This window comes from Sminthopsis crassicaudata, chromosome 6 (genome assembly GCF_048593235.1).
Source record: "Sminthopsis crassicaudata isolate SCR6 chromosome 6, ASM4859323v1, whole genome shotgun sequence".
In the NCBI taxonomy this organism is placed as follows: Eukaryota; Metazoa; Chordata; class Mammalia; order Dasyuromorphia; family Dasyuridae; genus Sminthopsis; species Sminthopsis crassicaudata.
In genome coordinates this window covers 78,900,610-78,915,399 of record NC_133622.1, presented here as the reverse complement: position 1 = coordinate 78,915,399, position 14,790 = coordinate 78,900,610, and the positions used below count along the sequence as shown (strand labels likewise).

The following is a 14,790-nucleotide window of genomic DNA, read 5'->3' as shown; positions in this document are numbered from 1 at the left end:
CAGCCATAGTTGGTTCCTAGGTGAAACAACATGGATAGTCTGAAAGAGGTTCTCACTTCCAGGGTTTGTGGGCTTACCTTGATTGGTGCCAGTTATTCAGCAGTTGATATTTATGGTATCAAGAAGGCGAGTGCCTTCTTTATAGTGACTTTTTTTTTTTTTTTTTTCCAAAAATGGTTGTGGGTTTCAGAAAGTTACTGGGGTTTAAAACTTGAGCTACCTCCATTTTAGTTTGAGGGATGGTGGTTGTGGTTTTATTTCATTGCAAATTTTACCTTTTGTCTTAACCTGGACTGGTTTGCCTGTTTCTCAATTAGCGTTGACTTTCACTTGGTGGGAATGGCTGACTTTTTTTTCAATGGCAATTGCTTCCCTGAATGATAATATCTAGTATGGTGGTTGGGGGTTATTGCCACTCCTAGGACTCTTTAGTTTACAAATACTCTCAGGGCTAATTGATCAGTGGCTGGTGTTTGTGGTAAAGAGGATTTCCACACAATGATTGTTCCTCTTTTCATAATTATGGGACCAGAACTATAAGTATGACTACAATCTGATGGACATTGCTATTCCCAAGGCTCTTGTATGCAGGATCCTTAGCTATTTCAGTTCTTTTAACATATAAACTTCATCATTCTTTTATGATGTCTCCTCTCCAGGTCTCTTCTATTTATAGAGAAGAGGGAAGTGTAATTCTGTCACATGGCATTTTCACTGGTGATTCCCTTTATCTGGAATCTTCCTCTTTACTTTTACCTCCTGGTTTTCCTGACTTCCTTCAATTTCTAGTTAAGATCTAGTCTTGTACATCAAGTCTTTCCCAACCTGCCTTAATCCTAGTGTCTTCACTTTTATTGATTATCTGTAATTTATCCTGCATATAGCATGCTTATATTTACTGGTTTTATGTTCTCTCTCCCATTAGACTGTAAGGTCTGTCTTCTGCCTTTCTAAGAATCCTCACATAGTAGGCACTTAATATATGCTTATTGACTATTTTATAGGAAAACATGTAGGATTTTTAACTATTTTCTTTCATTCTTAGGCAATTTGTATTTCATGTCACCATTTACATTTTGCTTTAGTCACATTTTTGTGAATTATTTATTCCTTAAAGGCTTCTTGTGAACTTCAGTTCAACAATTATTTATTACTTTGCAAAGGAAAATCCTAGGTACAAAAGTAATTCTAGGGCAGAAAGATAAAAATACATTATTCCTTGTCCTCTAGGAGCTCATATTATACTGAAGATGATATATCATATTTGTAAATAAACACAACATGTAATTTGAAGAGGGAGAGAACTTTTCTTTTTCTTTCTCTTATATATTATATAGATTCAGATAATTTAGAACTGGAAGGGACCTCTTAAGTTTTTGGTACTTTGATTCTATAAATGAAATTTCTGATACTATGACTTAGACAAGATCATACCCCCAGCACATCTCCTAGGCTAAGTTTCTATTTTCTGTATTTTTTTATTTAGGGCTAAGGCTTTTATCTATAGTAGTCATGTAATGCCGGAGAAACTGAGCAAGATGGAGATTAGAGAGCAATTTAATAATTTATTAAATGAGAGATTTACTGGGACCAAATGGATCCATGGTTTGGTCCTAGAGCTGAATGAGACTATAGTCTCAATCCAGCTCTGAATGTCTGGTAACAAGATTCTTTTATAGGGTAACAAGAACAATGACTTATGGGGAAGGTACCTGGATGGGGATGGCCCAATGGTGGGGAGGAACCTAGGATGAGGATGACATAATGGAGGAAGGCACCTAGGAAGACATTATGGAGGGAGGTACTTGAGAGGCTCCTGATATTCTAATGATGTCTAAAATGGATAAAGACCTTTATCCCATCAAACATTGAGACATAAGACCTTTATCCCAACATTAAGAGAGAATGGTTATAACCTGAGGCAGAGTAACCGAATAGGACTATTAGGAAAACTGGGTCAGGACTTTAAAGGGGAACTGTGGCACAAAAGTCTCATGTTTTTTTATTTGTCATTTGTCTTTGTTTAACCTACCTTTCCACTCCTTCCCCTCTACTTTCCTTCCTTCCTTCCTCTCTTTCTCCCCTTCTCCTTTCCTCCTTCCTCCACACTTTTTTTGGATTTTTTTTTTTTTTAAAAGCCCTTTGTTCTGGAGGGATTTTAAGATCTCTTGTTTCCTTGTGTATTATTGTACATTCCTAGTATAAATATTTTCATTTCTTAACCTTTTCCCAGCTCTTCCTATCATTATCTGAAAAATTTTATTTATGTCTTTCTCTTATAGCTTCTGTGAATGCAGTTGTTATTTTTGAGAACTGCGTTTAAATAGTTTTGAATAGACTTTTGCATATCCTTTGCCTACATTGTTTTCTTGCTTGCATGCCTTTATATTCATTCCACTTGAGCTGTATCTATCATGTCTTGAGAGGCAACAGCTGAATTTGGAGAAAAAAGGAGTTGGACTTGAATTCTAGCTTACTTTCTTTCTTACTTGATATATGCCAAACATCATTCTAAGCCTTGGAAATAGAATACAAGCAGAAGGAATGTGGGAAAAAATGAACAAATAAAAGAAAGCAAGCTGAAAACTGGAGTAGATTATGAAGGTTATGAAGGCCTGGGAGAGGAGAAGAATGAAGAGCTCGAGGTTGCTCCACTTCTGGCCCTTAATTTCTTCTTCTGTAAAAGGTTGTGGTGGGAGTTAGGGAGGGAATAGAAATTGTACTTAGATGATCTCTAGAGATTTATTTACTCTATAGGCATAGCTTAAGTCTGTATGATTCTGTTATCTTTGATGGGCTTCATGCTGGCATCACTTATTTTCTTTTCATAAATGAAAGACCACTTATTGATAAGTAGCTCTATCTTTTCCTTTCAGGATTTTACTTTATACTTATTTCAAATAAGCAAGTCACAGTATTTTCTATGCCTTCTTTCTAATATCTCTTTATTGTATGCTTCCCCTCAGTGCTTATTTTTGCTATATCTTTTAAAAATATATATTTTATTGATGCTACTGTTCCTCTTCCTTGAAGGTAGGGACTGTTTCATTTTGTTTGTTGTTTTTTCTTTGTAATCCTATTGCTTTGTACTTGATAAACACTGATAATGTTTCTTTTTATTTCTGAAATGATTAAGGAGAATGAATTCAAAGAATGCTTCATGTAATGGTTTGAAGATAGGAACCAAGAATTGTCATAGAAATGATAGTGAAGTCAGTCATAAAAAGAGCAATTATATATTATGTAAGACAATAATGATTGGTTAAAAGAGAATATTAAGTTTGGAGAAAGTGGTGTAGTATATACTGAGAAGTAGTGGATGTGTTGTAATGCCAGAGAAACTGAGCAAGATAGCAATTAGAGAACAATTTAATAATTTATTCAAATGGGAGAGATTTACTGGGACCTTTTTAAAGTATATCTGGTTCTTGTCAGTGCTTTATTGGACTGTTAAAAGCTGATGTGACAAAAGATGTCCCATATTTCTTAAATCTTATAGAACATCTAATATTTTTATGATCTTAAAATTCCAAACCTGCCTTCTAAGTTTCCCCTTTACCACTCTGGATCTACCTTATTGTTCATTTTTTGTATTTGTTTGAGGTACAGTTGTACTAATGAACAAGTTTTATCAGTTATATATCTAACTGAATATTTCAGTCTGGATGGTCAGAATAAATAACTTCAAACAGCTTTCTTCCTTTAAGAAAAGTGTGTGTGTGTGTGTGTCTGTCTGTCTGTCTGTCTGTCTTCCGTCCATCTTCCCAATACAATTCCTTCAGTTTTTTGGGGGGTGAATTATGAAAAACACTTTTCCCAGAAATAAAATTAGTGTAACACAAAAGACATTTTGTAGAAATTTATAGGCAAATTGCAACATACAGAGCCACAACCAAATCAGTTTTCATAGGAAAAGCAGACTGGTTTTAAAAAAAAAAAAAAAAAAAAAAAAGATGAGCCAGTGACATAACATAATGAGGAATAATGGATAGATTACTTGTGTGTTCAGTTAATATCTATATGGTGTCTGGAGATCTAACAAAAGGCCCTAACATTTAAGGGGGTACTTGTGTGGAAGATTTATAGGATGCTATGAATAAGAATTACACAGAGAAGGCAAGATCACTGATTCATCAGAGTGTCCATATTAAAATTTCTCAGATATTTGAATGAGTAAATTAATTTTATCCTCACAACAGCCTTTCTTCTTATATAATACTTTTAATATTCATATCATAATTGTATGGGATATTGTAACTATCCTGTTGTTACATAATTAGTAAGTTTCAATCCTGGTCAAGCCCATAATCTTAATGTCATCCTGTCTCTCAAGGAAGAGAGAAGAGTTGGTGAGTTGATTAGTTTTTTTTTTTTTGAAGATTCAGAAGAGTGGTTGGGGGTTAGTATTATCCACATGATTAAACACTTGAAATGCATTACAGTGTCTCTCTACCTTGAGATGAAGGGAATCTTTAAAATAGTTGTTTCTCAAAAATAATTAATGATCATTGTATAATTCTTTTATAGGCAGTGGATCATCTAATGCAAAATTACCTGCTGTCCCAGTAGTTTCTTCAGTTCCAGAAGACTCTGCTTCAAACATGAGGTAATGATTTTAGCATTTTTCTTTTTAGATGTGCTTCTGTTATCTAGCTATGTTGCTTTTTTTTTTTTTTTTTTTTTTCCAGATGCAGAATTTGTTCAAATGGTTCATATTCAGTGATTTCAGTGGTCTAAAACTCTGGTGTTATGTTGGTGAAAGAGCCTAGAATATAGGGAGTAGGGTTTCCTGTGGTGCCAGAATGACTCTGGTAAAGAAAAGAGAGGAACATCAGAGTCATAGGGAGGTATGGAGGCCTCCAGAGTGGTTACTCTTCCATGACTACAGTCACAAATTATGACTATCTGTATTAACATTGATGATTCTTCTCAAATGGAAATGACTTGGGTTTTTTATGTCTTTTTAAATATACATGTACCAGATATTCCTGTGCATGTATATTTGCATGTGTGTGTGTGCTATTGCAGGATTGGCCAATCCTGAAGCCTCCATACCATACCTTGATTTTAATGTCCCTGCCTTTTTTTTAAGAGCAATTTTGCCACCATATGAAATATTATTTGCCAGAGGTCTTGGTTCTTCCCAACAATGGAGGTTCCTATCTCAGATCATCAGAACTTCTAGATTTGGTTGTGAGTTGGAAAGTTATAACGACCTATGAATATCCATAAACACAACTGACTTGTTTTACTTTCATGAGATTGAAATTGGCCTCAAACATGTTGGTGAATAAGGGATGTTTCACAGGCCCAGGTATGTGAAGACTTCTGCTGGCAGAATAGGTGGTTATGAGCAACTTGTTCTTCAGGCCACAAAAGTGGAAAGAAGCAGGTGTTGTGGAGCAGGTGTTTGATTAGGTATCAAAGATGCCAAGGTTGCCAATGGATTCTGATGAGTCTGGATGAAAGAATGAGCCTGACAACTTTGTACAACTCTGCTTCACTTAAAATCCAGTTTATGCACTAATGAAAACACATCACCAATATTATTTGGCCATTTTTACCTACCTTGAAGTCCTGTGTTTATAGGCAAGTGATAAAACAGCAAGTGTGGATACACTGGGATCTGGAGTCACGGTTATCTGCAGAGGTAGTTTAGATGATAGGGTTGTCTTCTCACTGGGCTGGAGCAATAATGGGATTTTTCAGTATCTTGAGTGCTTGAAGGACCACAGTACTCATCTCTGGGACTGAAGAAGGGTCTAGAAAAGGTCCTTCTAAAAACTGTCTGCTTTACCTAACCTAACCCTGGCTTCCATACCATAGTGGGCAGGGATCCCCCCCATTGATCAAAACAAGCAAAAATATGATGAAATGGAGGAGGAGCTGTGATAAGGGCATGTAAAGTGGGTGTAAGTTTTGCAATTAAAACTAATTCAGTCAAGAAAATTATATATCTCCCAAAAGGAGTGACAGATTCATGGCACTGTGATTGCCATTTGCAGGAAAGCACTATACCATCACATCATAAGTGTGTATGCTCCCTCCATGACAAATCCTGATGTGTTCAAAGGAAAATTTTGTGAAGACCTGGAAACCCTCATAAAAATGTGCTTATAATTCTGAATGACTTTAATGCCAGAGTAGGCTCTGACCATCAGACATGGCAGGGAGTCCTTGAGAGGAATGGGGTCAAGATAAAGCCTTCTATTTATCTAAATGTAATAAAACTTTATGGATATATTTTTGCTGCAAACACTGCCATTTAATAGACTGTCACTGTAAGGAGAATAGACAGGATATAAGAGGGCAAAAGTAACGTGTGGTGCAGAGTATTGAAGTAGTCATAGACTTATCCTCTCCAAGATGAACATTTGCATTCAACAAAAGTGGTCCTTGGATTTAACAAGGCAAGACAACTACCAGAAGATTTAATGACAACAGGTTAAATTACTTTACTATGTATGAGCAGTTTGTTATAGACTTGTAGAGAATCTTAGTCAACACACTGATGGTATAACAAAGATGTAGAAAAGGAGTGACCAGTAGAAAAGGAATGGCCAGCTTTCAGAGATTTTGTGTACAACACTGCACTTACTTATCTGAATTATAATACAAAAATTATTGTTTGATCAAAATGAAATTTATGTTACTAAATAAAAAGGAGAATTCAGTAGGATTTACCAGCAGAAACATTTGTTCATCTCTAAAAAGGCAATGATTAATTCCATCAAAGTAAATTCAAGTGAAGCTTAGAGAAATCCAAAATTCTTGATTTATTGTGAAGGCAGAAGAAATTCTGTTTTATGCTGATAGTAACAATCCAGAGCACTTTTATGATGCCTCTAAGGCTGTTTATGGGCCAAAGATCTGTGGTGCATCTCAGCTACTCAATATTGATGGAGCCACATTGATTAGTGATAAGAACATGATCATGGAGAGATGGGCTGAAAACTTCTGTAATAATAGACCATCATCTATCAATGCTGACACCATTATGATATATGTCAAATTGAAGTCAATTCTTTGGTAGCTGAATTTCCAACTGATGAAGAGGTTTTGAATGCTATTAATCTTTTCTTATTTGGCAAAGCACCTGGCACTGAGGGTATTCCAATTGAGATTTATAAGACAGGGAATCCACTGCTCATATAAAAGTTGGCTTTCCAGGGATGCGCATATAGATGATAAAGTTGATGTATGCATTACCAAAGCTAGCTCAATGTGTTTGGGAGGCACAAAAGGAAAGTGTTTGGAGTACCTGCTATATTGAAGGTCTACAGAGCTATTGTGCTGATTTCATTATTCTGTGCTTGTGAAACCTGGACAAGATGCTAACACCATACCAGGAAACTGAATCATTTCCATTTGAATTGTCTAGGAAGATGCTGAAGATCACCTGACAACATAAGGTCCAAGAAACTTAAAGTATTTCTTGAGCTGAACTGCCAAGCATTTAGTTCTTTTGTAGAGAGTGCAACTTTGATGGGCAGGTCACATTGTTCAAATGTCAAGCATATGCTTGCCTAAAAAGCTATTTTATGGAGAACTCACATAAGTACTTGCATGGAAATCAGAAGAAGCAATACAAGGACACTCTCAAGATTTGTCTGAAGAACTTTAGTATTGATTATGAAACATGGGAGGTACTGGCACAGGATCATCCAGCATAGTATATCCTATGCTGAATGAGCAAGGCATAGTTTTGTGTGTTTTTTTTTTTGGGGGGGGGGTAAGATGCACAAATCTCCGTTCCAAATGTTCATGTGGACTATTTGTGCCTGACCTATACTAGACTTTGTATTGGTTTGACCAGCCAAACTGGACGTATTATCTTGATCTTAATATCGTGATGTCATTAGTCCTATTTAAGTATAAAAGACAACTTGTGTGTGTGTGCATGCATGTGTGTGTGAATATATATGTGTGTGTATAAATATAAACATACCATACATGGGGACACACATGCACATATTTGCAAAAATATGTACACATACATATATAATGAGTATATATTCATTTACGAAATCTATATGTATACACATATACACCCATATGCACACATGTGTATATACGTACTCATGCAATTTCATGTAGCTTAAAACTTTTATCATCTAGTGATCTCTATTCTAGTACAAAACTTCATAAACTGTGGATCACAATTGAATATGAAGGTTGTGAAATTATGATTTATTATCAATAAATGTTTGATTTGTATTCCTGTTTTAAATACTACATGCTCAGGGCTGTGTAAAAATCGTTTGGCTGAAAAGAGATTGTGAGTGAAAAATTCTTAAGAAGCTCAGTTCTAGTGATGAACATCTACAAAATTATTAAAAGATATTTTTGTTCAGGAAATATACATATATTATTGGCCTGTAATTTTAATCTTTCAATCTGATGATACTTACCAGAGCCTATGCTTACTTAGCTTGGCCTTAAAGAACCAAGATTCCCTTCCCTCTGTAAAATGATTGCATCAGAGTAGGACCTGGTCATGTTCACACTCACACCACTGAAATTTCTTAAAATATTAACATATACATCATATTAAGGGGTGTTTATAATTCTTTAAAATATAAAAGTGTGGTCTGAAAAAAATGACTATAAAATTCTAACTCATTCAGTAACTTTTATTAAGCATGTATTATATACCAACAATTGTGTCAAGTTGTGAGGATGCAGAAAAGATAATTACTGCTCTAGAGGAGGGAGGCAACATGAAAGCAACTATATACAACTATTAGCTTTATACAGGATAAATAAGAAATAATAGAGGAAAGGTACTACAATTAAGGGGGTCAGAAACAGAGATAGAAAATAGTATTTTAGTTGGGACTCAAAGTGAAACAGAGTTTATTGAGAAAGAGCAGTATTCTAAGTATGATGGATAATCAATGAAAATGCCGGAAGCTGAGAATTAGACTGTCTTATTTAAGAAAATCAAGGAAGCTAGTATCACTTTATAAAAATAGTAAAACTGAAGACAGTAGTAATCAACCATTCTTTTTAGTGTTCTTGTGACTACTTTAGAATTATTTTGTTAACCATATACTTTTAATTAGTATTACAGAGAGACTTGAACATGCTCTGGAAAAGGCTGCTCCTCTTCTTCGAGAAATTTTTGTAGATTTTGCTCCTTTTCTTTCTCGTACACTTTTGGGTAGCCATGGACAAGAGTTGCTTATAGAAGGAACAAGTAAGTTGTCTTTTAAAATGTATTTTAAAATGTCAACTGTGGTTAAAAATATTAATAAATATGCATGTTATTTAGTCATTTAAGACATCTTAAGCCTTGAGTAAAATTAACCTCTAAAACTGTTGGATCGATTTCATAGCAAAATTATTAAATCTCTTTTCTTGTGTGCTCATGTTTTTGGCATGATTAGAAATCATCCCTACATATATTTGCCAGATGAGAAAGATTACTCTAATTCCCCTCTATAAGATCTGTGGATTTTATTGATCATAAGCTGATTATGAGCAAATATTACGAGTTAATTTTAAATATTAATGCATCACTTTACTGTATCAGTGGTTAAATGTAGTTTTACTTTGAGAGAAAAGTTGGATGAGAGAAACTTCTCTCTTGAATAAAATAATTATGAATATTTTTTCTTTCATTAACAATGACCTAAATATGAAATTGGGAAACTTTGGGAAAATTAATTGTGCAGCTAACTATACAGTTTCCTGTTTGTAAGTTATGTTCAGAGTTATACTTATTCTGAATATAGGAGAGAAAAATAATCTTTTTGAAAATGTCTTGAATCTTGCTAAATATTCTTTATTTTTTTTAAATACAAAGAATGTAATTGAAGTACAGTATCAAGATAGGGTAATATCTTATTTTTTTGGCATAGAATTTCCTTTATATTGGCATTTTTGTGGTCCTTAAAAATAACATATTTTTATATACAAATACTTATATGCAGGTAGAATAGAAGTTTATGTCATACATACATATGGGGGTAGAACTGTCATTAATATTGTTTTAAACACATATTCAAAAGTTTTCAGAAAAATGAGCCATATTGACTTTTCTTTTTGAGAAAATAATACATTCAATAATTTGAGTTTTGAGCTTTCCTCCATATGTTTAATGGAGTTGGTGTTGAATGATCACATATGGTCAGATATTAAGAATTTGTTCTGAGATAACTATCTTAGAATCTTAAATGATGAGCTTTTCAGTAGTTATTTCCCTTGGTTAGTTTAAAGAATTTATTCCTTTAGCATTGACTCTTAGGCTCACTGGAGGATACCATAATGCATTAATCTTTAAACTTCAGTTTTAATTGGCATATTTTTTCCATTCAAGTGTACAGGTTTTTCCATTCAAGTATACAGGTCTTTTTAAAATAGTTTCTTTCCCTATTAGCTATTAGCTTATTAATAAATTTTGTTGTTGTGTTGTATAATGGTTTTGAAGGACAGTAGGATTTTTAAAGGGCATGTGATGATTATGAAAAGTACATTCTAGACATTGGGGATACCTATTGCAAAAACATTGAAATGGTATGTGGATTATTGTGTGTGAGGAACAATTGGCAAGGCTAATCTGGTTGAATTATAGTGTGGGATGGAAAGGTTGGAAAAAATAGGTTAAAATAAAGTTGTAAAAGATTTAAAAAGCCAAACAAAAGAATTTACATATGAGTTTAAAATAGGAAGCCATGTTTATTTAATGAAGGAGTGACATACTTTGATTCCTATTTTTGAAAAGACAAGAATAGAGAAATTTCAGAATAGAGGTGGCTTTGAAGGAAATAATAATGAGTTTGATTTTGACATTTTGAATTTGTGATATTTATGTGAAATCCAGATGCAAATGGATAACTGGAATGACTGAAGTTTAGGAGAGAAACTAGGAATGCATACATAGATGTGGGAGCTATAGCTACATAGAAATGATAGTAAAACTCATGAGAGCTTATGTTCTAATCAAATAAGAGAATACCGACAAAGAAGAGAAGAAAGCACAGGAGTCACATGTGGGGTATAAATCCAGTTTCCTTTGGGAAATAGCCACTGTAGGCAGAAATTTCTTCTTTAGAATAAAAGTCTCCATTGGGTTGGTTTTTGTTTTTTTTTTTTTTTTTGGTTGACATCCTGTTTCTCCCTTATTAAAACATTAAAATATTATTAGAAATTGAAAAAGAAGAAATTTAAAGGACCACATTTTGATTGTGCTTATCTGATCCTAGATCAGATCTGAGAATCATTTGAAATCTCATTTAAATCATTTGAAACCCTAAGAATCATTTGAAATCTCATTTCTACAGTCTGATCTGATTGTGCAATTGCTTCTTGCCTTTTTATTTTCTCTTCTAGATTTAATACAATAACATTCTTATTACTATAGAGTATTGAACCCTAAGTGAAAAAGAGCACCATCATCTCAGTTTTATCTCAGACTTTCTGGGATAATGCCTGGGATTCAGTTACAAATCAATTAAATCTTTGCACATGAACTTTTTAATTTCCTGCTTTCATTGCTACATTTCTTTTGTATCAACTAAAGACTGAAATTTTGGATAGAGATGTTCTTTATGCGTATTAGAGCCTTGCTCTGGAATTGTTATATCAAAATAAAATATTCAAGTCTGTGAGGGCAACTTGATCTTCAGTTTTAGTTAAGTTTTATTTGATCCTAAATTACTCTCTAGTCATTTCTACTTGCCTCCATTGTAATGCGTTCCACAGATACAATTGATACCTTTCCATATTTCATTTTGTTTGTAAAACAAATCAAAACAAAAGTATACTTTCAGAATTCTACTTCAAATATTAAATTGTTTTCAATAACAATACATACCATTCATTCATTTGTTAGCATTTTGGCTCACTGATATGGCCGTAATGGTGATTGCATATTCAAATATAACTTTGTATCAGCAGTGCTGTTCTTTATTGATGTTTATTTTTTTCAGTTATGTCCTACTGTTTAAATGAGATGAGGTGAGATCTTTCAAGACAGTTGTGAAAATCGAGTAAGGCTTCATCTACTTCAGAATTTGAGTAGGCCTGAAGGACTTTGAGCATTGATTCAAGGGCATAATTGAGTCCCCTTCCTGCTATCCTCCCATGACACAATTTCTTCCCTTTTTCAGTCAAATATGGGCAACTATGTACTTATTGGTCAAATTCAATTTCGTGGATAGATCTCGCGTTTAGAATGTAAGACTCTCAGCCAGTGAGGATGAGGGTCAGTGGGTGGTAAGGGGTCTTTTGCGTTAGGGATTAAAAGTGCTGTCCTGTCCGCCCACAGGTGGTGCTTCCTCTCTTTGATTGTCTGCTCTAAGGGTGGGACGCCCTTCTCTTAAGAATGTATAATAAACTTTGCTTTATTCTAGAGATCTCTCCAACTTTTTTATTAAATGGTGACCTCTCACCATTTCTGTACCACACATGTTCATGATATTGTGGACCATACTGCTCTTGGGGTTTTCTTGGCAGACACTGTTGGTCATTTCCTTCTCTAGTGGATTAAAGCACTTAGAGCCTAAGTGACTTGCCCAGGCTCACACAGCTAGGGAGGGTCAGGGACCACATTTGAACTCAAGTCTTATGACCCAAGGCCTAGCATTCTAGCTACTGATCCATCTATTTGCCACCTTTCCTTATGAGAAATCAGCCTGAGTTTGAGATATTCTTTTTGAGAGGGCAGGAGTTGGCATATGCAAGAATAATTTATATGATGCTTTTAGTCAATAGAGAAATACTTTAAACATTCAGAATGATTAAGCCTCTTTTCCCTCTTTTTAATAAAATTGTTAGTCACTTTGTTGAGGGCGGTAGCCCCTTGATATTCCTTGTTTGATCTCCAACTTCCTTTGGGACTTGGACCTTTGATACAAGATCTGGTCAAACTAATCTGGGCTTGTACCCAGCCCCCCACTGGATCTGAGCTGGCCTGGATAAAGCCCGCCAAAAATCTGGCCTTCTAGGAATTAACCTGAGCTCCGCCCATTACTTCTTCAAGCAGATAAAAAGAGCAAAGCTAGAACCATCTTTGGTTCAGAGATTTGAAAGATGCCAGCCAAGATGCTTCCATCAGAGATTCTCTGTCCCCACCGCTTTGGGCGTGTATCTTCCTCTATCTAATGCCTTTTACTAACCAGACCTGAACCTTGCTTCCAAACCCTTCAATAAACATCTTTTACCCATCTAGGTTTTCGGGCCTGTAAATTTACTTACAGGGGACTCTCGCAGCCACTAGACCTGATTTAACTTTGTATCCTTGCGCTGAATCCTAAGGGGGTTGCAGGGGAGCTCCATGTGACTCCCTGTGCCCCGAATCCTGCCACTAGACCTCACTTAATCCTATTGAGGTATATACCTCATTATTAGGTATTTATCTCATGATTTGGTTCAAGTTACCTCATCATTTTGAGATTCCCCTATTACCTCATCAACTTCTTAAATTTAAGTAGAAGGAATTTTTTTAAAGAACAGGATCCAAATGCTGTGTGATAAGTGAAACAGAATTAGGAATATTGTTTTATGAATATTGTTTCCTAGGAGCCAAATTGAATGGTGGAAGGCCTTGCCATTTGATGGTATAAATGCAGTTTGGTAGTAAGGCAGCCTGAAAACTGATACATTTAGGGAAACTCTCAGCCTTCTTTAGTGATTAATTGAAAATTTCATGACCTTTATCTACTGGGAAAAAAAAATTATTAAGAAAAGTTGATTTCCCTCAGTACTGAATTTATTTTTGATAGACCAGGGAGAAACTTTTCACTCTTTCTTATGAACTTCATTCTATCTTCTGTGGATATGAAAAAATATTTCAATTTTTCAGTTTCCTTCTTTTTTGGAGCATCACTATTATAAATTGTTCTGATTCTTCTCAATTAAAAACTAATATAAGAAAAACCTCATATATAACACGAGCGTGATCATTCAAAATGAATTGACAATAGCCAAATCCCAAAATATATGGCTCTTTTTATACTCCTTACTTCATAGGTCCTCTGGAGACATTTATTATAGTTCCTAATTTTATTAGGACAATTAGACTATAATTCTATTAGGACTATTAGAATTGTTAAAAGAATTATTTGTTAAATTTATTTTCTTGGATTTGCTTACTTAGTTCTGAGTCAATTGATATTATTTGTAATTCTCTTAAAGTGCTTCTTGTCACTTTTTTACATTATAGTAATATTATTCAGTTACATTTGTAAACAACATCCTCCCCTCCCCCAGATATCCCCCAACTAATAGGTATCATTTTCAGTGACCTTTTCCCCCTTCTCTTCAGGGTCATAGACATTTATTTCTTTGATTAGTTTTCTTTCTGATATTCTCTCTGCTATCACTTTTTATTCTAGTACATACCTCAATTTGCATATTTACCTGTTTATTTTGATATATTTATTTCTGTGTTTATATGTTCAATCTTCCTTTGTCTTTTTTAGATAAGAGATACTTCTGATACTCTTCTTATATATCTTTTAGTAAAATCGTGAGTTCTACTTCCTTCCTTCTTCTGTCTATGTACATTACAATACTGTGTACAGCCCAGTACCTGCCCATAGGAAATGTTTAACATATGCTTATTCATTTGACTTTATTCTTTATCCTTGCCTTTCCTCCCCAAGACCTTTGTTTTTCTTTTCTGATTTCCTCAGTATCTTTATAAGAGATTAAGACTTAAGGAAATTTAGCTTCTTTTCCATTTTTAGAGTGTTAGCATTTTATCATTGTATAGCCTCTTTCAGTTGTTCTAGTGAATTTACTTTTTTTAGGTTTCTCTCAACTTCACATTTTGTTTTTAAAAAT

At 34.4% G+C, this 14,790-nt stretch overlaps 1 protein-coding gene across 4 annotated transcripts in view; it reads left to right on the top strand.

The window, feature by feature from the left end:
• LRBA (LPS responsive beige-like anchor protein) overlaps positions 1 to 14,790 on the top strand; it is a 742,057-nt gene that overhangs the window by 213,034 nt on the left and 514,233 nt on the right. For all 4 annotated transcript variants that reach the window (XM_074272516.1, XM_074272513.1, XM_074272515.1 and 1 more), the window contains exons 32-33: positions 4,528 to 4,606; positions 9,066 to 9,199. In XM_074272516.1, the coding sequence (XP_074128617.1) occupies positions 4,528 to 4,606; positions 9,066 to 9,199 (213 nt within the window). The remainder of the gene's footprint in view (positions 1 to 4,527; positions 4,607 to 9,065; positions 9,200 to 14,790) is intronic.